The following is a 21,036-nucleotide window of genomic DNA, read 5'->3' on the forward strand; positions in this document are numbered from 1 at the left end:
TATGTCCAACTCGGGAACAACTTTCTGTACTTTAGACCCTTCTCAACAGAAGGGTATACAGCAGTCTTATGAGGTATACTACAAACGAGAACATCAATATCAAGACAAAACTGATTAAAGCAGTCAATTTTAACACTGTCAGAAAGTGGAAGGTAATGCACTTCAGGAGAAGTGCCTTTGAGATATGAATAAATGAAATTAAATGAAAAGCAGTTCTAATTATACCAGTGGCAATTAAATTTGCGGATATGTGGTTTCCATAGTCTGTTTTGGCATAACTTGGCAAATGCAGGGCAACAGTAGAATAGTACAGGACAATGATGAAGCAACAGCAGAAAAAATTTTCACTCAAACTATAGGCACATTATTGCATATGATGCAAAATGCAGGGCAATGGACCTTTTTCAAAAATCCGAAAAGCCCGCACGTGTTGTGGGACGAATTATGGGCGTCCCTGGTATGCTCCTCCCATTATATTTCCTCCCAGCGGAATGGCAAAAAAAGAATCCATTGTATTTATGCTCTCAACCACAGGGAAGTTTGAGAGGTATTAATGGCTTTCCTCAATGTCCTCTGAAGTGCATGAAGCGAAAAACCTTGTACTAGCCCACATCCGAACTTTTTTTTTAGGACCGGGAACTTGACACATTAGGCCCCATCCCAGAAAGGACACAGATGTCCCGCAAACACCAATCCAAGACCTCTTTTGTTGCATGTGGAACCTTAAATGAGGACAGTTACGAAGGCGTCACACAATGTCGAACCTTGCAAAGCACTCTCTCTCTACCCCGCCCCTCCCCCACCCACCTCGACGTGGCCCTAAAAAACTAAACTTTTTCGGTTAAAACCAAATTTTAGAAAACAAATTAGACATACTTTTAGCGGCTTTTATCGGTTTAAACCGAAAACGTCGAACCTACAAACTAAACTTTTTCGGTTAAAACCGAAAACGCCGAACCTACAAACTAACCTTTTCCGGTTAAAACCGAATTTCCGAAAATGAATTCAGCGTTTTTTCATCGGTTTAAACCAAAAACTTCGAACCCTACACGACATGTGCAAGCGGGTGCAGATAACCGAGGCAAACCGCTCGAGCAGGCAAGCCGAGCGAGCGCATGCAAATGAGGGAGGGGGAATCGCATTGGCTGGCCGGCAAGGCTGGCCCTTTCTCAGCCTTCCCCTTTGCATTGTCGCTGTCGTCTGCTACACCAACGCTTTGTTGAACCCTGCCACAGTTGCAGTGCAAAATAACTACTGAACAAGCATAGTCTCCACATCATATTACACAAAGTGGATTTGGTGACCCTGCAAGACGTGAAGGTAAGTTACAACGCATTACATATACCGCAGGTAGCACAGATATGGTATGCTGCCAACGACGTATGACATTCCGGCGGGTGGCAGCGACAACTGAAGGCGGTAGCTGCCGCGGAATCACGGAGGCGGAACAAGAAAGCACGTTATCTGTACCTTGGGTTTCCAAAATGCCCTGCCGTCGTGGCGCTGCATGCACGGCAACAGGTCTATAGTTATAACAGTACAGGATGAGAAAGCAACGGCAGAAATAAGCAGAAAAAATCTGCACTCACTACTATGGGCATATTATTGCATAGGATGTAAAGTGCAGGGCAATAGTTTAAATGGTAGAGGATAATGAGGAAGCAATAATGGAAATAAGCAGAAAATGTGGAGTGCATCTTAGGTTGACTTGCATGTTTGAACTTGCATACCACCTGCTTTGTTGGCGGGAGGCACATCACCCTGCCGACAGAATGACTGCACTACCCTAATTATCTGACAGGAACTGTTTTGGCCCAGTGCAAGTGAAGCTCGAAAAAGCCTGTATAAGCTGTGAACTTCAAATGTGGCATGTCAGGAGGCATTGAGGGAAAGCCAGGTGGATTGACATTATATCAAGAGCTTCAGGGGGTTTCACTGTTCTCAAAAGGCGGTTGTGAGATATAGGAATCTTAGAGGCACCCTAAGGAATCCCTATCGTTTTGTCGAAACTTGTTTCGTGGAATTACGTTTCGTGGACAACTTTTCATGGACACGTTCCATGCACACATTTTGTCGACAAACGTTTCGTCGACACTAGTTATGCGTATTGCATGCTGTAGGGACATTTCGTCACGCGTGTATCACTGGGGTGAGCGCTGACCCACTCGCCTGCCTGCGTTCATGCCGCTTCGCGACGACAGTCTGCAGCGGCTCATTACAAAAATGTTAACCCACCTGACCGACCTGTACATGCCTCTTCGCGGCATCAGTCTCATGCAACTTATTACACAAAAAAGCTAATCTGAGCTGTCTATGAAACTATTTGTCGATGGAACATCGTGTGTCGATGAAACGTTGTTCGATGAACTGATTGCCACCACCCAGATGGTCATATCGCTTGCAGGAAAGCAAGCTAGCGTTCCATCCATTATTTGAGCGGATGAATAAACTCCGAGTACCAAATTCTCCTCAACATTCACAAACGCCAAAAAGTCTGCCGAAGTAAAATGGTGTGTCACCTGAGGTCCCTGTGGGCACCTACAACCGCATGGTCAGGTTGTACCCCACATGTAGCAGCTGACGTCTTGGTCCCGAGTCTCAACCTGCTACTGCACAGACTGCAACAGAGGGAATGCAAAGCAAATGATTAGTGTAGCCTTCAAGAGTAAGAATGTTAAGCCATCAGGCGCTCAGATTACCTCACAGTCAGTGATGCAGTTCACGTGTCTTCGATACCAACAATAAACTCTGTGGCCATTTCACCTCTTTGATGGATGTGTGTTAGATACAAACAGCTTGATTTTTTTTTTTTTTTTTTTTTTGTGAAATCACTTTGCCTAGGACTCGGAGGAAACAGGAATGCTTTAATCGTTAAGTAAAACAGCCTTATAGATACCACAAACGAAAGTGTTAATACCAAACCTCGACAGTGATTAGACCTGTCAATTTTGAGAAGAGGCAATTAAGTAGGGGGAGGAGGAGGAGGGGGTTCTAAGAAACTGCAACGCCCAAAATTGTCTTTTTTTTTTTTTCTTCCCTTTTTCAGATTAGCGCATCTTCGACGACAGTAGTCGGGCTTTCACATTCCTACTGTTCTTGCTTCGTAACTTGCGGTAGCGTCGTTATTCCTTTCACGGCACCACCTTAGAACGTGCCTGCAAGTTGTGGCATTCGCGCCAATGCACAAAAAATAAAGAAGGTGGCGTAAACGATCACAAGCTGCACAGTATCTGCGTGTTCTCCTCCCCGCCCCAAGTTTCTCGCAATCGAGTATCACACAAGTATCACTGACGTCTGATACCGACCATTCCAAAAAAAACGAACGCGAAAGCCAGCTGATGCACTGCGTTCGGATTCGACCTATGAAGGTTCCAAAAACGTTTTAGAATGCGATACAGGGGTCCTGATGATTAGTCAATTGTAAAAACAAATGCACCCTTATTTTTTTTCTCTTTTAGGGGGAAGAGGGGGGGGGGAGGGGGGTGATCAACGGTTGGCAAGTAAGGCAATGAGACTGGGCTGACGTGAGCTTTCTCACCTTTAGTCATGGGGGCAGCGAAGCAGAACACAGGAGGGGGCAAAAGAACTACGACCAGAATCGGTCGGCGTACGGAAAAGAGGTGAAAGTGGCTGCTGATGCGCGTAGCGTTCGCGCGCCTCGCGTCGCGTCTCGCGCGAACTAGTCTGATCGCGTCCAAGAACTCCGAATAGGCGTCCTCATAGACAGCAAAAATGACCGGAAGTAAGCGAAGTTTGACCGAACAATAAAACAATCCGTAGCCATTGCATCATAAATATGTGGAAATCGCGAAAATTACGAAATGTCGAAAACGTAATCGTAGCGTAATTAAAGCCAAAAAGTTGGTAAACGTCATGAAATTTACTTTTACGGAAAAGGTTAGTACCTTCTACATCTTTTACAAGATTGAACCAATATAACACTATGTTTGTTCGGCGACTGCCCCTGTCAGACTCGGTATTCACTACGATTACTACAGGATTCAATGATCTAATAATCCACTAGCAATCACCAGCTCAAACAGCCCGTATTAGTGTTTTATTAGTACTACAGTCGGTGACATGTTAAATGTGGAAGCTCCTCCCACCCTTTTCACTTTAGCAGAGCAAACGTTGGAGAGGAGGTCGCCTCCTCTTCAGGGTTTGCTCTGCTAAAGTAAAAAGAGGTGGGAGGCGTTTTCACTTTACTCTAAACTTGTCATCTCTCTGAGAAAACTCGATCGACAATAATATTATCATTGATGCTGTTTCGGTTTCGGTTCTGAAACGGTTGGGCCACAGTGAGTAGGGCACATGAAGGCGTGTGTAACCTTTTTCAGCCATTCAAACATCAGAATTATCAAACGTGACAATTAAAAATATATTAAAAACCATTTAGATGTTTATATGGGTAAGTCGGTGAGCGAAGGAATTTTTGAAAGGTTCAAGTGTCTTCATCATCTTTTGTCTCATTTGTGTAATTGAAGAGCTTCATTTTACGCCCGATTGAGAAGAAGAAAATACAGAGGCGCAATGACGACCAGCACAATGCAGGGCTCACGTGGACAGGAATAGCCGATTTGACGCTGTCTTGATGTAAGTTTATTTTGAATATTAATGCAGGATAGAACACAAGCATTAAAATATAATATTCAACGCAGAGCGAAAATACTCTGCCTTCTATTTCCAGTTCCCAACAACTTGGCAAGGCGATATCGCCAAATATATTCAATCCGACCAATTTTGTATAGTTAACAGAAAAGGATAATATAACGTCTAGCAAGTGAAACAACCTAGTTTTATTCATGTACTGAAGCATAATCAGCCCAGTCATATTAAGGCTGTGCACTAATAGAAACCATACGGTGGCACTAGAAGCTAACTAGATACAGAGCCGTTTATACTGACTAGATACGTTAAAAAAAAAAGCGTGGATTCTACGCTAAATAACAAATAAAGTAAAACACAATCAAGGCAACATTTAAAAGACAGCCTTAGAATTAAATACACACCAATCACTCAGATGCATTACACTACATCTAATTTATATTGCCCACGCATGCATTTATAATATTTAAAGTTTATTATTGAAAGTACCCAGATGTTAATACCTGTTAAAAGTCGTGGTTGCCCCTACCAAAATCAAAATACCTTGCCTGGACATCATATATTGGTCGGTGAAGAACTGAAATATATTTTCTTTCAGACTTCTGTGCACCAACAGGAGATTCAGATGCAGCAACAGGATGAATAAAGCCTGTCTGCAAAGGAAGGTCCTGCACATAAATGCAAGAATTCTTCTGCTGCTGCCTCTGTGGTACTCTTCATCGGCAGGATTCAAGCCAGAGATTAGTCATTACAGGACGCCTCGAGAAGCTGTCGAGTATGTCGCATGGCAAGCTCTCAGAGAAGGCAGGCCTCCCTGCGTCACTGTTCATCCAATCGGTATTAGCCTTTTCTGCATCATGGGCCAGTGCATTCACGATACCGATGGCAAGCCACACTGCCAATGTGATCAAAACTTTGCAGGCCTCACATGCTCCATCTACAAGGGAATGTGTACATCGGAAAGTATATGTGCTCCACATTTATGCAAGGATAACCTTGCCAAAAGCAACAAGTTTGAATGTGTCTGCAAACCTGGGTACTATGTGCCCGACGACCCAGCACTCTCTTACTGTATCCCGGAGAAGACTCTTCGAAGCCACACAGAAGTCAAAGCAAACAGTCTGTACATTGCAGCCAGGCAGAGTGCCAAGTCGCCTATAGACCATTCGTGGCAAGAAGACCCCAGTATGTCAGAGCCTTTAAGAAATGAGAATCGAGGCAAATTTCAGGCAACTCCAAAAAAAAATGCCTCTGAAGTGGGTGTTCTTTGTGCTAGTTCAGACTTTCTCTTGTGTTTCATCGAACCTAAAGAGGAGAACAAGACTGCATTATTTGAAAAGGCACTAGAAAATGTAGTTGCACAAAGGAAAATGGTTCCGAACACAAGGGTTGTCAGCAACTGTACCCGTTTGGAAAATGCACAGTATCCAGAGACACAGCTATCGGTTATGAACGACGATGATCCTCATTCTAATGCCCAAACAAGTGACAAAGTTGAAGGATATGGTGTAAATATAAAAAAACAGCCTCCAACATACTCCAATCCGTGGCAGCCTACCGCAGCAACTTCATCTAACAAACGTAATGCAATCAAAGGTAACGGGCAGAGTCCTTTCATCATACAGAGGAGGTTTTCATCTACTTTTCAAATGCAACCAATAGGAATATGCAACGAGATACTCCTGCCAACAGACAATGTTAAAAGTGAGAGAAAGAATGCAGAAAGTATGACAGAAACAGCAAGGCAAAACAATGACTATGACGAGTCTTCTGTTGGCTATAAAATGAAAAATCGGAGTGCGACAGAAAAGAGTGAACCCAGAGATGAAAGCATAGTATCAAAATTATTTCGCGTTTCAAACAAAGATGATGACTATGAAGTTGTTCAGTTTAGAATGCGGGCACTGCAGAAAGAGTCAAAATTTAACAAAGACAAATATAAAAAGGGTATGTATTCGGCACTTAACCACCACCTCCCTGCTGCTTATTTTCTGGGTGCCGAGGTTAAAAAGGTGATTGAGAAAAGCCATCTTGGCAACAAGCAGCTGCCTGTCGAGACACAAGATCAGATCATTGACAACCTAAGGCATGCAGTTGATGTTTCAGAGAACACCAAGACCAAGGTTACAAATGCCTCCCACTTAGTAACTTACATTACCACCAAGTTGAAGAGTGTAGTGGAGGTCAATGAGAAAGGTGATGACGAGTCGAACAGTTTGGACGAACCACATTTTAGAACAGATTTCAACAAAAAAGTTCTTTCCACAGAGCTAGAGGAAACAAGTGTCACCGACATTTCTTTTAATCCTTCAGATGCCACAAGGCACGAGATGCACAACGACAACAATTCAAGGACTTCAAGCACAGAACAGCTTTTGTCAGACACAGGCAGGGCTGGCCAGAAACAAGAAACCAAGGCAGAAGTACCCCTGGAGAGCAATAGCATAAAAGGACCTATAAACCTCGAATTTCAAGACAGTCCAAGGCTGAAGAATGGAAGCAATGATCCAAGCCATGCCATGCTTTCACACGTTCCCCTCAAAGACGTCGGAGACCCACTTCTGCACCTATCTGGCGATGAGGCAAAAACTGAATACTGGAGGCCTGACACATCAACTGCAACTGGCCCTAATGATGAAGTACCTCAAAGTCACAAAATCAAGAACAAGGCACAATTTGAAGGTTTGCCAGCAAACAGCATACATACAATAAACACCAGCAACAAGAGAACTCATGAACTTGAAAAGGTGACACCCAAGCTTCTAGGCTCTGCAATGTCAAAACATATAAGACCACAACTCTTCTTCAATGTGACTGTGCTCAATCAAGAAGGCAGAAACATGTCATCTGCATGGTACTTTGTTCCTGCAGCAGGGACCAAGGCTATCCTGATATCCTGGGGAGTGTACAATCCAAACAAAACATGATGTTCAAGGGCCTTGAAATAATCAAGCAGTGTCGAGGACCTATTGTTCTGCTGCAGAACATGTATTTAAAACCTCCAGCCCCATAGTTTTACTGTCACGCTAATATATAACGGCCAGCAAATGTCTGCCATGCTTTACATGTGTCCCACATATTTAGCAACACCTTTTGCATTTATAAAAAACAAAATTTTTTTGTCATTTATGTACATATTCACATACCATCCTTTTTTTTTATGTTTACAACAGGCACACCTTATAAAAGGCAAGCCTACAAATAAAATACTATCTACCAATCTTTTGCCTCACGAGTTTCTTCTAGGTTCTGCAATACTCTGACAAGAGGCAATCAAATAACACTACCGTAAAATACCACAGAGCACCCACTTACTTTCAAGCACCCACTAGTAACATTTTCCTAACTTGAGAATTCTGCAAATTATATGTTAGAGGCCAATGTACAACCTCGGTTTTCTGCAGGGAAGATGATATCCTCTTAAAAGGATGCTGAACCGACATTTGGATTTCGCAAAATAAGGCCGCAGAAGCGTTGAACGGGACGCTACGAACTCCAAAACATCACTCGTACATCGACATCTCAAACGGATGGCAGTGTTTTTGGAAAAGAAGGGTGCGATCAAGCGAGCAATCCTCCTGGAACACTTAAGAATAAGGGGAAGCCGGCCTCGCTTCTCTCCTCGCTTCGGTTCACCAGCTCGACGGGACAAAGCGAAGAGGAGAAGGAATGAGAATCGTGACGTGAGGTGTCTCGCCGGCCTTGTTCAATTGTGCACTTTTTTTTCCAAAAATACGGCCATCCGTTAGAGATACTACAGTACAAGTGATGATTTTTGGTTCTGCAGCTTCCCACCTATTGCTGTAGCCTTGTTTTGAGAGTTCAAAATTTTGGTTCAGCCCCCCATCCCTTTAACGCTCCCTTCTCTTAAGCTGCAAGGGGAGCCAAGTTGGGGTAAGGTAAAAAGTCTAGAGGATATAGAAAAGGAGGAGGTGGGCAAAAGTGGAAAGCGCGAAGTGTATGTCGGCCTTTAAGCGCTCAATTTCAACAGACAAACACCCATATCTAGATTAACACAGTTTTCAGTGAAAGTTGGGTGGGCGCTCCCCCGGTATTTTAGGGTAGTGCCTTGAATTCCATTGTTATATGGTAAAAAATATATAGTAATTTTTTACCATCCTCACCTATTCTCGGCTTTAGTTTTTTTGTTTTTTTTTATTTAAGTGAAACATATATTAAAATTCAGACTGAAGTGTTTTGATGAGACAATGCAGCCACGCTATGCAACTTTCGAAAGAAAAACGCAATGTTTACTGTTATAATTCAGAAAATAAAAAAACACATTGAGTATTGATGCACACACATCCTAGAAGAAGCAATCAGCACTGAGTTTGGCACGTTGAAGGTAGGGGAGCGGTAGTGTCAGCAGCTCGTGGTGCAATCTTCAAATGCTGGACCAGCCAAACTTCTGCAGAATAGGCAACAGGTCAGACCTTGAGACAGGAGGCATATAACTGCCCAGTCGCTCTCGTATCCACCACTGGCCTGCTCTTGCCTCGGGACTTCCAAAGCGAGCATACTGATACCGGTAATGCTCTGCCCTGATGAACCTGCATTCACACAAAGAACAAGTGACAGAAAAATTACTGGAGAGTATTGATATTTCAAGAGTAATTTGAGTAAAGCCTACTGCAAGTACATTACAGCTGCTGTACTGAACATGCGGTCATTAATGTGCTTGTAACAGAATGTACCGCCAGCCCGAAGTGCCAAATTTCCTCGTAAATGGGCAACTTTTTTCTGAAAGATAAACCTACCCATTCTCTTTCCTACAGACCATGTAGACAGCCAATCGTTCTGATCAAAGGGGTTGACAAAATATTATCTGCGGTAATATATATTATCTGCGGTAAAATATTATCAGCGAATGTAGCCTGGTTCCCTCTTGGGAATCAGGCTACATTCGCTGCTATTTGTTGAGCGCTCCTTCCATCTCCATGCTCTGCATAATTGGTCTACCTTAATGAAAAGGTAGACAATTTTCAAGTAAATGCGGTGAAATGACAACAGACCAGCGGCATCTGGGTGCAACATACCCATGTGAAATGAAGTACGAAAAGATAAAACCTTTTTCTCAGAGAGTAGACATTGCTGGACAGGCAGGCTCATTTTCAGCACTTAAAAGGTAGAACAATGATTTCTCGGTCGTCCCGCATGCAACTTATGAAACACATAAACTGTGTGTTTTTTCATGGCAGCACTATCCTGGAGGAAGCTGAACAGCTCCTTGACATAGCACTTTGGGATGATTTGGAAAGCACTAAGTCACGAAATCGTTTTGCTCTGCCACCACCAGGATAGTGATCCCATGAGGAAAGACAGTTTGTGTGTTTCGTCCTAGTTTGGTAAGCACTGAACTTACTGTTGATGTTTATGAATGCTCTTTCCACATTAGAACTTGTCAGGAGTGAAAGCATTTGTGAGCAGGTTTGTCAATGTCAATTTAGTAGAAAGGTTTCAAGAGAATTTACCACTTCTGCTGTTTAGTGCATACATTCTTTACTTCTTTGTCGTTTCTGTTCGTTTATTACAGAGAGAAAATTCAAATTTTCTTTTGATTACATTATACTGTGTTGATGTAAATGAAGCTGCGCCCAAGCAAGAATTCACCCAGCTTGATGGCGATCCAGCAATTTCCCTTCATGCGTCCCATAAAGAGAAATCGCCTTAGACCGCCATCACTGTGGTCAAAGCTGCAACACGTGGCAGTTGTTGCATGTGGATAGATGTGCTGTGGTCAGTTCAAAAACAAGAAAATGCTGAGGGGAATTTGAGCAGAGAAGTGTTTATATTTCCTCCCAAACGTCACACGTGCTCGGCGGAAATAAGGTAAAAACATTGGCCGGTCATTATGGCAAGCGGCATTCATGAATGCAAAGCACCATGTGTTCCGCACTGACCAGTTTCTGAATGTTGGTTCGAACACTATCCACAAGGCTAGCCTTTTAAATAAAATAATAAAAAAAAAAGAAAGAGTATGCCATTGAAGCAACATGATGACACTTAAATTTCCCAATGCACGCTCATTCGAAGTTGCCGCGCACTTAAGGGAGCCAGAGCATAACAATTCGAGCTTCTTTTTCAGTGCTGTCCGCAACCATAATTTACAGGGGAACATACCTAAAGTGAAAATTTGTGGTTGGCTAAATAATTAGGTACATAAATTTCTGTTGTTTTGATCTCAAGACCGCAAACGGGAATGGCTGCTGGTGTGCACAACTAGCATGAATTTATAGCTCCACCTTTGGCATACACCTAATTGAGCTTCAATCTCAGTATGCTGGCAATCTGTGCAAGTGCATCCAGCCCTTTCAACTGTAACTGGTGAAAGTCGATGCTCATCATCTGCCCTTTAGAGCCGAATTTTACTTGCCATGTTTATCGCGAGAGCTTCCGAAATTCATTTACTCATGAAAAGGGAGATTACTTGAATCGTATGCGTGGGCTGAGCTATACGATTCGAATGACACAGATTTTGCAGCAAGAAAGTTGACGTCGGTAATGAAAGAAGCTATCGACAAATATGTGCCTAAAAGGCTTGTTAAACCTAGGGAATTGAGGACAGCTTTGCGAAAAAAGGCTCCTTTTCATGGTTTATTCAAGAGAATGTGTAAGCAAGAGTGGTAGCAAAAATTTTCCAGCTTTCGTTCCTTCGCTAAAATATTGCTTGCACGTGATAAATATGTTCACGAAAGAAGTGTTGAAAATAGTCTATATTGTGATCTTAAATCTTCTGGAAATTCTTAAATAGTAAACCACATTCATTTTCAAAACATTCATCTCTTCACTCTTCTAGTAATGAGGATATTTATTATTTTACGTTGCCAAAAGACATCGCTGATGAGTTTGCCTCGTTTCTTAACAGCTGCTACTTACAAGCCATACATTCAGTGAGGACAGATCGAGTGAACGATTCCAGAAATGGGGACTCGCTCTCCCTGTTCAGCGCTACTACACCGGACGTCGTCACGGCGATAAAAAAGCTCAAGCCAAAATTGTCTGTCGGCACGGATGAAATTCCATTAAAAGATGTTGTGGGCTTCTGGCGCCCCTATTAGCTCATGTTTTTAACATGTCTCTGCATACCAGTGTATTTCCCGCAATATGGAAGTAAGCGATAGTCGTGCCCATTCATAAAGGTGGCGATGCTTGTATTGCATCAAGTTACCCTTCCGTGTCACTGCTGTGTGGTTTTGCTAAGGTATTTGAAACCATTATGCAAGAGTCGTTTCTCTCATTTATCAGGGTATCTGACGCAGCAACAACATGGCTTTATTAGAGGACATTCAGTCAAAACTAACCTTTGTACTTTTCCACAGTACGCAGCCCCGGTCGTTTTAAAACGAGGTCAGGTTGACTCAATTTATTTTGATCTTTCAAAGGTTTTCAATAAGGTTGATCATTCTTTACTTGAATATAAATTGAAACAATATAATATCGCCCCTAAGCTTTGCGAGTCGGCTTCTAGTTACCTGACACCAAAAAAAAACTTTGCTTGCGTTGATACTGTTTTATCCAACTTCAGGTGTCCCCCGGGGGTCAGTATTAGGGCCATCGTTGTTCCAGGTATTTATAAATGACATTTTAAATTCTGTAAAGTTTGATAAAGTGCTCTTATTTGCCGATGACATTAAGTTATTCTCGAGTATTTGTTCCGAAAAAGACTGTGATGCGCTAGAGTCCGATGTCTTGAGTAGTTCACAATGGTGTTCATCCAATCGTTTTCCTTTGAATACCAACAAAACAAAAGTCATCTCGCTAATGAGGCGTAGGGATCTCTTACATTTAAGTACACATTGGGAAACTGTATTATTACTCGAGCTGATGTGATCAGGGACCTTGGTGTGTTAGTCGATTGCAAACTCACATTCAAATCTCATGTTATTACTTGTGGTACCGGTTTTAAAAAACTTGGTATGATCTCCTGTTTGACTTGGCACTTTGAAGCACCTGATGCCATATGGGAGGCACTCGATCGAATGACGTTTTAGCGAACGCCCACGTTTCACACAATGACACTTTAGCGAATAGTCGGACGCCGCGGAGCGGCGTTTTCGGGTGGGCCAAATGGGTTCACATTTTTGTAATGAGCCGCCGCAGACTGTCGCCGCGAAGCGGCGTAAGCACAGCGTGGCGGATGGGTTAACGCGTGCCCTTATTATTCGCTAAAGCGTCGATTCGCTTCAATGTCGCTGTTCGCTAAAATGTCATTCGCTCATGTGATATGGACCCGATGCCCTATTATGTTTATTTTGTGCTCTGGTTTAGACCCGGCTCGAATTTGCTTCTCTCGTGTGGAACCATTTATCGGAAACTGAATGTAGGCGTATTGAAGGGGTGCAAAGCTGTTTGGTTCGCATAATCTATGATCAACATTTTCATAGGAGACTTTATTTCTAACACCATTCTCTGGTTAAGACTTTGAACCTCAGCGCTTTGGGTGACAGAAGGCATTGCTGAGATGCGGTGTTTCTACAAAAGCTTATTCAGGGTGTAATTGACATACCTGATCTTTTCAGCAGCATAAAGTTATGTGAGCCAGCTAAACTCACACAACATTGCAACAAGTTTTATCCTGACAGGCGAATAGAGGAATCGCCAAATTATTGTATTCAAACATCATGCAACATCCTTGTCCAGCACCATTTTTTTTCCATGCCTTATTTTACCCTAAGTACCTGATGTGTCTATAATATCTTTTGTTGCAACTTTCTTCTTATGATTAATGTTTTTATTATGACTACTGTGGTTCCATATGTCTGCGTGTTGGAAATTCTTAGGAATCTGACTTCCGTGCACCAATGTCAAAACCATTATGGTGTTTTTGGGCATGCAATAAATATCAATTTCAATATCAGTACAAAGTTTCCCGAGATAGTGCGCCTTTGGCGAGCCTCCCAGGTTTACACTCACACTCCCTCACTCAAGCATGTGGGTGTTAAAACAAGCATAGTGACTATTAGCAATGCACACACCACCAACGAACTGACTGGCAAGTACACCACACGACACACAGCAAGAATAGCAGGCAAAAATGTGCCTCACTACTACTCTGTACTTTGCATGCACGCTTTTAGCTATTTGAACTGCATTGTATAATTTTTCTCTGTGTGCTAAGAAGCACAGCACGATAATCTTGTTATGCTCGGCACCTGAATAGGAGATGACAAAAAGATGCACGCAGTTCAAATTCAGACTGTCACAGGCAGTGCACCAGTTGGCTCGGTGGATGTCGCTGTCTAACGGAGGACGACGAACAATTATGCCTACAAGCGTGTGTGCACGCACGCACACACACACACAGACACACAAACATTGCAGCTGTCAATGTGAAGAGTCACTAGAAGCAGAAGAAACATTTTGAGGGTTCAGTTCCAGATGCAAACACAAAACACAAATAACTTTCTCTGTGTGCTAAGAAGCACAGCACGATAATCTTGTTATGCTCGGCACCTGAATAGGAGATGACAAAAAGATGCACGCAGTTCAAATTCAGACTGTCACAGGTAGTGCACCAGTTGGCTCGGTGGATGTCGCTGTCTAACGGAGGACGAGGAACAGTTATGCCTACAAGCGTGTGTGCACGCACGCACACACACACACAGACACACAAACATTGCAGCTGTCAATGTGAAGAGTGACTAGAAGCAGAAGGAACATTTTGAAGGTTCAGTTCCAGATGCAAACACAAATGTCTCCAAATTCGAGAGAAACATAGAAATGGATGAGCTGATGTGAGTACACGCCAAAGTGCAAGAAAAAGATTCAAAAACAGAAAAAACTAAACAACCATAAACAAAAAACTCGCGATGGCTCTACATGGTCAACAAACAAAAAAGAAAAAGGAAGAAAAAAATGCATGAGAAAGAAAAAAACACTGTGGAGTAGCGGTGGTTAAAAGACAAAAACAAAAATTACGAAGATAAAGCTGGTGGCGAGACCGTCTGCTGTTCCAAGAAAAACACGAAGTTAGTCAACCCAGTACTAATGGTCAGAATTTGTGCGTAGTATTTAGTGTAACCGAGAACTATCTTTGTTTGTACTGCAACACTCCTTTCACGCGAAATGTGCTTTGTCTTGTCGGGGGAGGGGGGGGGGGGGGGGGGGGAGGGGGGGCTGAAAATTTGTGAAGCTGAAAAAAAAAAGCCGTTGATTAACTCGATGCTGATTGGCTAAACCAGGTGATGACGTCACACCCCCTAGCTCGACGCCGGTGAACTGGTTCAGGCATGACGTCATGCGCGAGGCTACGCTCACTCGACGCCGATTGGCTGGTGAATGCACAATCACTCACGCGCCACCGCTCGCGCCTGCCAGACGGTGGTTGGATGTCGTCGGAGAAACATCTGCAGCTATGGAGGGTTCTGGAAGAGTGCCAGGGGTTTGAAACCTGGGTTAGCGCCGGTATCTCCATTCCAGGAATTGCTATCGAGTGTACATGTCACGCATTAAGCCAGTCACTAAACTAATTGACGATGAGCGCAGAGAGCGTAGATGTCAATCCCAGAGGAATCGGACTGAAACCACATGTTTCACGGGCAACACAATTTCCCAGCAAGTCTTTTTAAAACTCAGTTTCTTGTCAATTAAGCAAACATGTATATTCATTTCGATAATGACCTTCGATATTATAGGCACAGTTGTCTTACCCCTGCATACTAATATACTGAGAGTAGAATTGCGCAAAAATTCCAATTTTAGAATAGTGGTTTTGAATTATAGGCTATTCGATATTTGCTTCGAGATGAACTGCAATGTCCGTATGTTTCGAAGTATTGATCGCAGCGGGTTAGCCTCGTTGAGCGCGCTACTCACCAAGCACCTGCGCACTGCGGAGAAGTAACACTCACGGAGTGTGCTTCCACAGGTGTTGCTTGTCCAGATTGTACCGGTGCTAGGTAAGAAGTGCGTTTAAAGGAGGACACTACCCAAAACGGTAAAGTTTTGAACCTTTGAATAAATATGAATGAAATTTACAGCATATACTGGCAGTTTTGAGGCCTATACAGTGCAAAGTTTCATTTGTATAAATGAATTGTGAAATAAATTATAGTCAATTTTTCAGGAACAGACTGACATTGTTTAGAAAAACTATCATTAGAAAACTAATGTAGTACCCAACATTTTTCTTCTCTAGATATGCGGCAGAAGGCCTGGAGAGCAAAACTATGAAAACAAAATTTCAGAAAAGTGATTTATTTTATGCTAACATTGTGCTGAAAAATCAAATAAATTATTTGCCTTTTATGTTGTCGACAATATTTTAACATATTTTATAAGAGACATTCTCAAACTAAAAATACAATTCCACAGTTGCATTGCCCATTAAATTTGAGTAAGAAAAAACAATGAGTGAGCCTTTCCTTTTATATCATTACCAAACGATAGTTTTCCTAAGGCCCGCTTCAGACGGGGCAACTTTTCCAGCAATTTTGAGGTTGCTGGCGGGTTGTTCCCTAGCTTTCCCTAGATCGATGTGAATTGCTGAGATCGGGTCCGGCTCGAACAAGCGAGCAACTCGGAGCAATTCGAAGACGGTTGAAGCGGCTGCAGCCAATCAAAGACGCGATATTTTCACGTGACACCCCTGTGGTGGTGATGATGACAGCTAAAGACTTAGTTCTGGTTTGAAATTTTCGGAAATTTCGGAAATTTCGGAAATAAACAGTTTCAGAAAAATTAGTTAGTATTTTCAACGCTGTTCAAAGATATAAGCACGCGTTTTTAGCGCGTAGCTGGGCGTCTAAATAGTGAAAGAAAAATCAAATTTAATGATGATGATGGCAAGTCGGAGCAATTCGGTTGCTGCTAGTTGCTGCGTGTGAACGCGGGCGGCCCGTGTTGCTGGTGTTGCGACGTCAAGTTGCTGGGTGAAATTGCTCTGTCTGAAGCGGGCCTAAAGTGAAATTTATACCAAAAAGTGAAAAGGAGAAGAATGAATTCAAAGTGTTCAAACCTTTATCTTTTCTTTAGCACACGTGGACCAAAAATAATTTATAAAAGAAAAACAGTGCAGTGTAACCAGAAGAAACTTTTTGGAACTACTCCCTAGAGGTTGGTAAATGTAAATATAGTTTCCCTAGGATCGTGTCCGCTGGATAAGAAATGATGACACCGAACTCTGGACAGCTACTGCCATCTATGAGCGACGGCCACCAACAGACAACTGGTTGCCAGCGTCGCTCCTAGATGGCGGCAACTTTTCTTCGGAGGAAGAAGAGCGGGAGCGAAACGAGCGGCGATGTGCGCAGCAGCGCAAATGGTTCCACATATCTGTCCTATGTAAATTTTTGAAAACATGTTTTTTTTCTCAATGAGAACTTCAACTTTAAACAAAATAAAGTAGATAGCCCGATTCCCCAGTAAATAACCGTTCAGAAACATCTTGATTGTGGTATTAGAATACTTTTACCTCCGAACAAGATTCCTTTGTATGAAATTTGCAGCAAAAAGTGGAACTAAGAAAAATGCATTCAAACATTGAACTCCTTTACTTTGTTACAGCCTCACAATGTGTTGAAAATATTTTATAGCAACGTAGCTATTTGGCATATGTTTATCAAATTTAGTGTAAGGGTGTATAATCAGTTTCTAAAACCAAAAATTTCAAAATTGAAAAAAAAAAAAAAAATTCTTCGGAAAAATTTAAATTTAGGTTTCTTGTTATGAGAAGTTTCTATTTTTTTTAAATTTTGTAATAAGATTTATAAATCCCCTTGATTAAATATAGCTGGGCATCTCTGATGGTTTAATTTTTAGTCATATTCGTCGTTTACTTGCCATCCAAAATGGGCACTGGACTTTCTGAAGCCACACTGTCTATATAGTTTGATTAAAATTGACTAAGCTTACAAATAAAGTGGAAGAATAATTGAATAGTGAAAGGTTTGGAGACATTATTCAATTCGAATATGTTCAGCCAAAACTACTACTCACTTCGAATTCAATTCAAACACAAAATCCACTTTTTGTATATGCATACTTGGTAGTAAAAGTAGTTTGAAATATAGATTTCGTGCTGTCCTTGCTCTCTTTAGTTGACCACGGTGCTAGGGAGATAAGCCAACTTGCCTATTCGACAAGACAGTTTGGAGCAAAACATTCACGAAAAACGGTGATGTCAACCACAAAAATAAAACAGATTGAGTGACGAGAACACCAGAGTTGAGACACAGTTGTTTCAAAATTTTAGATATTTACATATTGCGAAAAGCAGCATGAAGATAAATATGTGTCCTGCCTGCCGCACACAAACTGCGATATCAGTGTTTACTTGGAGGAGAAAAGCAGAATTCCACTCTAAAAGCTGTAATACATCTCTAACAGAAAAAATACGTCCTTCACTGATGCACCTGTAAGTGTTCCTTTTTAGCATTCAAGGTGGAAAAAATTGCGATTGGTTTTTCCTTGGTCACCATGTAGGGAGATAGCCAAAGCCAATGCGTCATGAAGACTTTCCCTCTTAGTGGAGACTCCAGGCTCACAAGGGGTGCCGCAATAATTTTTCGCCCACGCACCGCTGGAGTTTCCGGTATTAGTCTCCAAAGTACATTCGCTTAACCTCTCATAAAGTGCTAGTACTGTACATAGAACCAGTCTTCAAAGGAAAACTAACAGCCCAAAAAAACATGTTAGTTTTTTTGTGCAAAACATTAGATTGTGTTGTCAAGATACAGAGAAGCTCAATGATACGTTTTTGGTTCATACATTTTCCTGGCCGCCACTTGTACCAATGCCGGTTCCACAGAACAGGGCCGTAACCAGGGGGGGGGTTAGGGGGTTCTGACCCCCCCCCCCCCCCGAAATGTTTTTCTGTGTACAGCCCTGGTCGGTGCACTTGCAGCCAGCCGATTTTAATCTCCACCTCTGCGCATGCGCAGTGGCGCCGGTCGGCTACCGGGTACCAAACCGGGACCGGTTCTCCGGTTTGCTATAACTCTCCATTATATGCCACCGATGAACATGATTCATAGGCGAAAATAAGACAATAGACATTTTCAAAATGGCCGCCGTTGTCCCCGAAAACCCCCCCCGAAATTTTTTTCTGGGTACGGCCCTGCCGCAGAACACCCATAGGAATATGCGTATTAACTGTCTGCTTGTTGCGTTTGCCTTACCAACCGTTACGTCCAAAGATAGTCATCCGACGAAGGCCGAGCGACGCCTTAGGCTGCTCAGCTGCCGCTTGTCGCTTCATCTTGCTCCACTTCTCTACAGTTGTCCACAGCCACGACAATCCATGTGGAACGGACTGTTGTCCACGAGTTGATTCCGGTCTCATCTACAACCTCCCGTGCTCTCCATTGCTATCTTTACCTGGATCAAAAGTTTTTATGGCACGGTCCGCGGAAAAACGTATCGACCAGCTTCTACTGTAGTGCCACCCACCGAAAACACTTTCTAACAGAGTGCACATTTCTAAAGAAAAATGTGCACAGTAAACCTGAAAACAGGGGACCAGTGTTGGGGACTGTGATGTAGGAGGGTCTGGGATTTGCCGGGAGTTGCTCGAGTTGTCTCACTCCCCGCGACTATGCATGTGTCATTTCCTTAAATCAACATTATGTTTCCGGTGTTTCGGTGGTCACAAAAATTACTTTTCACAGATTTTATATCTGTACCAACGAAAAGATGCTCCACACACCTAATTACATCATGAATACTCTGTGTCCTGCACTGTCATTGCGTGTGGCTGAGGAAGCGTGAAGTGGCCAATTCCTGAGGGGTAGCTTTCTTGAGGGAAAAAAAGGTTGGATTACCTTGGGGGGTCTTTGTGAGCAAAAGGGTTCTTTCGAATAAGTGCAGTAGCTTCTTTCTCGTTTCCTAGCAACTTGGCTATGAGGTGAATAAGCCATGGATTCTGCTCATAACTCTGAAAAAAAAAAAAGCACAAATACAGTGAAAATCATAACAATAAACAAAAGTCCATATCCATCGGTTCTCACACAGAACAAATTGAACAAGCCAAACTGAAACTTCAGATTGATCGCTTTGACTTGCCTAATTCCATTGTAAGAACGAAGTTTTCTGATGTCTTCTACACTGATATAATTACCTATACTCAATAATGTTGAAGATTGGGCTAGTTGGTATAAAGACATAATAAAAGCAAAAACAATGCAAAGACGAGGACAAAGTAAAAGGTAACCGACAGGACACAGCGCTGTGTGAACGATTCAGCGCGGTGCCCTGTCAGTTATTTCATACTTCGTCCTCATCTTCACATTGTTTTTGCTTTTACACATTCATGTTACTAAGCATTGCTGCTTGGATCTTACAATTGAACATTTTTAGTTGGATAATAAGATCCAACCAAAACTCTTACAATCATGTCTTTTGCACAAATGCTTTGCTTTGAAACTTGTAACATGTAGCTTATCAAGAACTCTCACCAATTGAGCCTCAACCCCAGCCCCAGCCCCAGCCCCAGCCCCAGCCCCAGCCCCCCCCCCCCCCCCCCCCCTTTTATGTAACGCTTTTAAAGAAGGCTTACCGAGGGAACATGGAAAAAAAAAAAATTTGCAAGCAATCTACTACAATGAATGTATGGGGTCAGTGGAGCAGTTCACTACCCACTGCAGAATTTCCTTTCCCCAAGATGTTCCAATCAGCGGCGCATGGGACACCATGTGCAAGTGTCCGCCCCTGAAGATTACAACGGCGACCCCCCCTTGTCAGTATCGAGGGGTCGGAGAAGAAGAACAACACAGACGCGGGAAAAGCAAGGAGGGACTCGAGCATTGAAGAATGGCTTCATCCATTGAAGACTGGCTTCATCCAGTTGTCCACAGAACTTTCTCATAATAAGAATTACAGAGAAGATTAAGGCACTGTCACAAATTCAGGCATTCCTTCATTTTTTCTTCATTTTGATGATTTTGTTTCGACCACTTTTAAGTGTCAGTACAGTCAGGGAGAGGGGGAGTGTGGTGCCACTTTTAATCTTCATTGTTTTCCTTCCTTAGTCCCTAAAGGGTTTGCTTGTTTGCAGGGCTGGTTTTGTTGGCGGCGGTGGGCGACGCTATGGCTACGTTTCATCTTTGGACAGTTTTGTGGTGTTGACCTCGCAGACGGAGGGGTGGGTGTGACAACTCGCAAATGTTGCCGACTTGGCACACGAGGGCACCGCCTGGATACTGGGTATCGCCGAGCTATCCTCGTTTTTCTCTTTTGTTCCCATATCAGAGATGTTTCCACTGGCTAGCGTGCTTTTTGGAGGCGGCTGCTCTGCTCAGCCTGCCACCAGTAGTGGTTGTCGTTTCCTGTGTAATGGGGGCTCGTACGGGGAAAGGGAACCACACGTGTTTGGTTGTTGGAAAATGTAATAGGTGTTGCCATTTGGATCGATGCCGGGTAGAATTTTTTGTTTTCTGGGAAGATTGCTGACCCGAAAGCCGGGGTCAGCATGTTTGTCGGTGGAAGAGCCTATAC

At 42.9% G+C, this 21,036-nt stretch overlaps 3 protein-coding genes across 9 annotated transcripts in view; 1 reads left to right on the forward strand and 2 right to left on the reverse strand.

Moving 5' to 3' along the window:
• The window catches only part of LOC8051995, a 47,638-nt gene extending 43,895 nt beyond the window's left edge, over positions 1-3,743 (reverse strand). Inside the window, exons 1-2 of one of the 3 annotated variants that reach the window (XM_040498614.2) lie at positions 3,539-3,743; positions 2,520-2,618 (exon numbers count right to left, since the gene is read on the reverse strand). The gene's annotated coding sequence lies outside the window, so the exon portion shown is untranslated. The remainder of the gene's footprint in view (positions 1-2,519; positions 2,619-3,538) is intronic. The other 2 variants (XM_040222949.3, XM_040222951.3) reach the window with 2 other exon arrangements.
• Positions 3,689-7,825, forward strand: LOC115327110. Of its 3 annotated transcripts, XM_040498613.2 has the most exons (3): positions 4,168-4,408; positions 4,485-4,593; positions 5,204-7,825. In XM_040498613.2, exon 3 carries the CDS (start codon positions 5,244-5,246, stop codon positions 7,530-7,532), a length of 2,289 nt encoding a protein of 762 aa, XP_040354547.1. In that variant the 5' UTR covers positions 4,168-4,408; positions 4,485-4,593; positions 5,204-5,243; the 3' UTR covers positions 7,533-7,825. The 3 variants fall into 3 exon arrangements, with proteins under 3 accessions (XP_029843900.2, XP_042143191.1, XP_040354547.1); XM_029988040.2 differs by lacking the exons at positions 4,168-4,408; positions 4,485-4,593 and adding an exon at positions 3,689-3,742; XM_042287257.1 differs by lacking the exons at positions 4,168-4,408; positions 4,485-4,593 and adding an exon at positions 3,796-3,897.
• A 1,008-nt stretch (positions 7,826-8,833) lies between these two features.
• Positions 8,834-21,036, reverse strand: part of LOC8051996 (lipase maturation factor 1) — a 31,415-nt gene continuing 19,212 nt past the window's right edge. For all 3 annotated transcript variants that reach the window (XM_029988043.2, XM_029988042.2, XM_040222937.1), the window contains exons 12-13: positions 19,365-19,477; positions 8,834-9,155 (exon numbers count right to left, since the gene is read on the reverse strand). In XM_029988043.2, coding sequence (XP_029843903.2) covers positions 8,990-9,155; positions 19,365-19,477 — 279 coding nt within the window. In that variant the 3' untranslated portion in view covers positions 8,834-8,989. The remainder of the gene's footprint in view (positions 9,156-19,364; positions 19,478-21,036) is intronic.

The sequence above is a fragment of the Ixodes scapularis genome, unplaced genomic scaffold (assembly GCF_016920785.2).
Source record: "Ixodes scapularis isolate PalLabHiFi unplaced genomic scaffold, ASM1692078v2 PGA_scaffold9__187_contigs__length_104089568, whole genome shotgun sequence".
NCBI lineage: Eukaryota > Metazoa > Arthropoda > Arachnida > Ixodida > Ixodidae > Ixodes > Ixodes scapularis.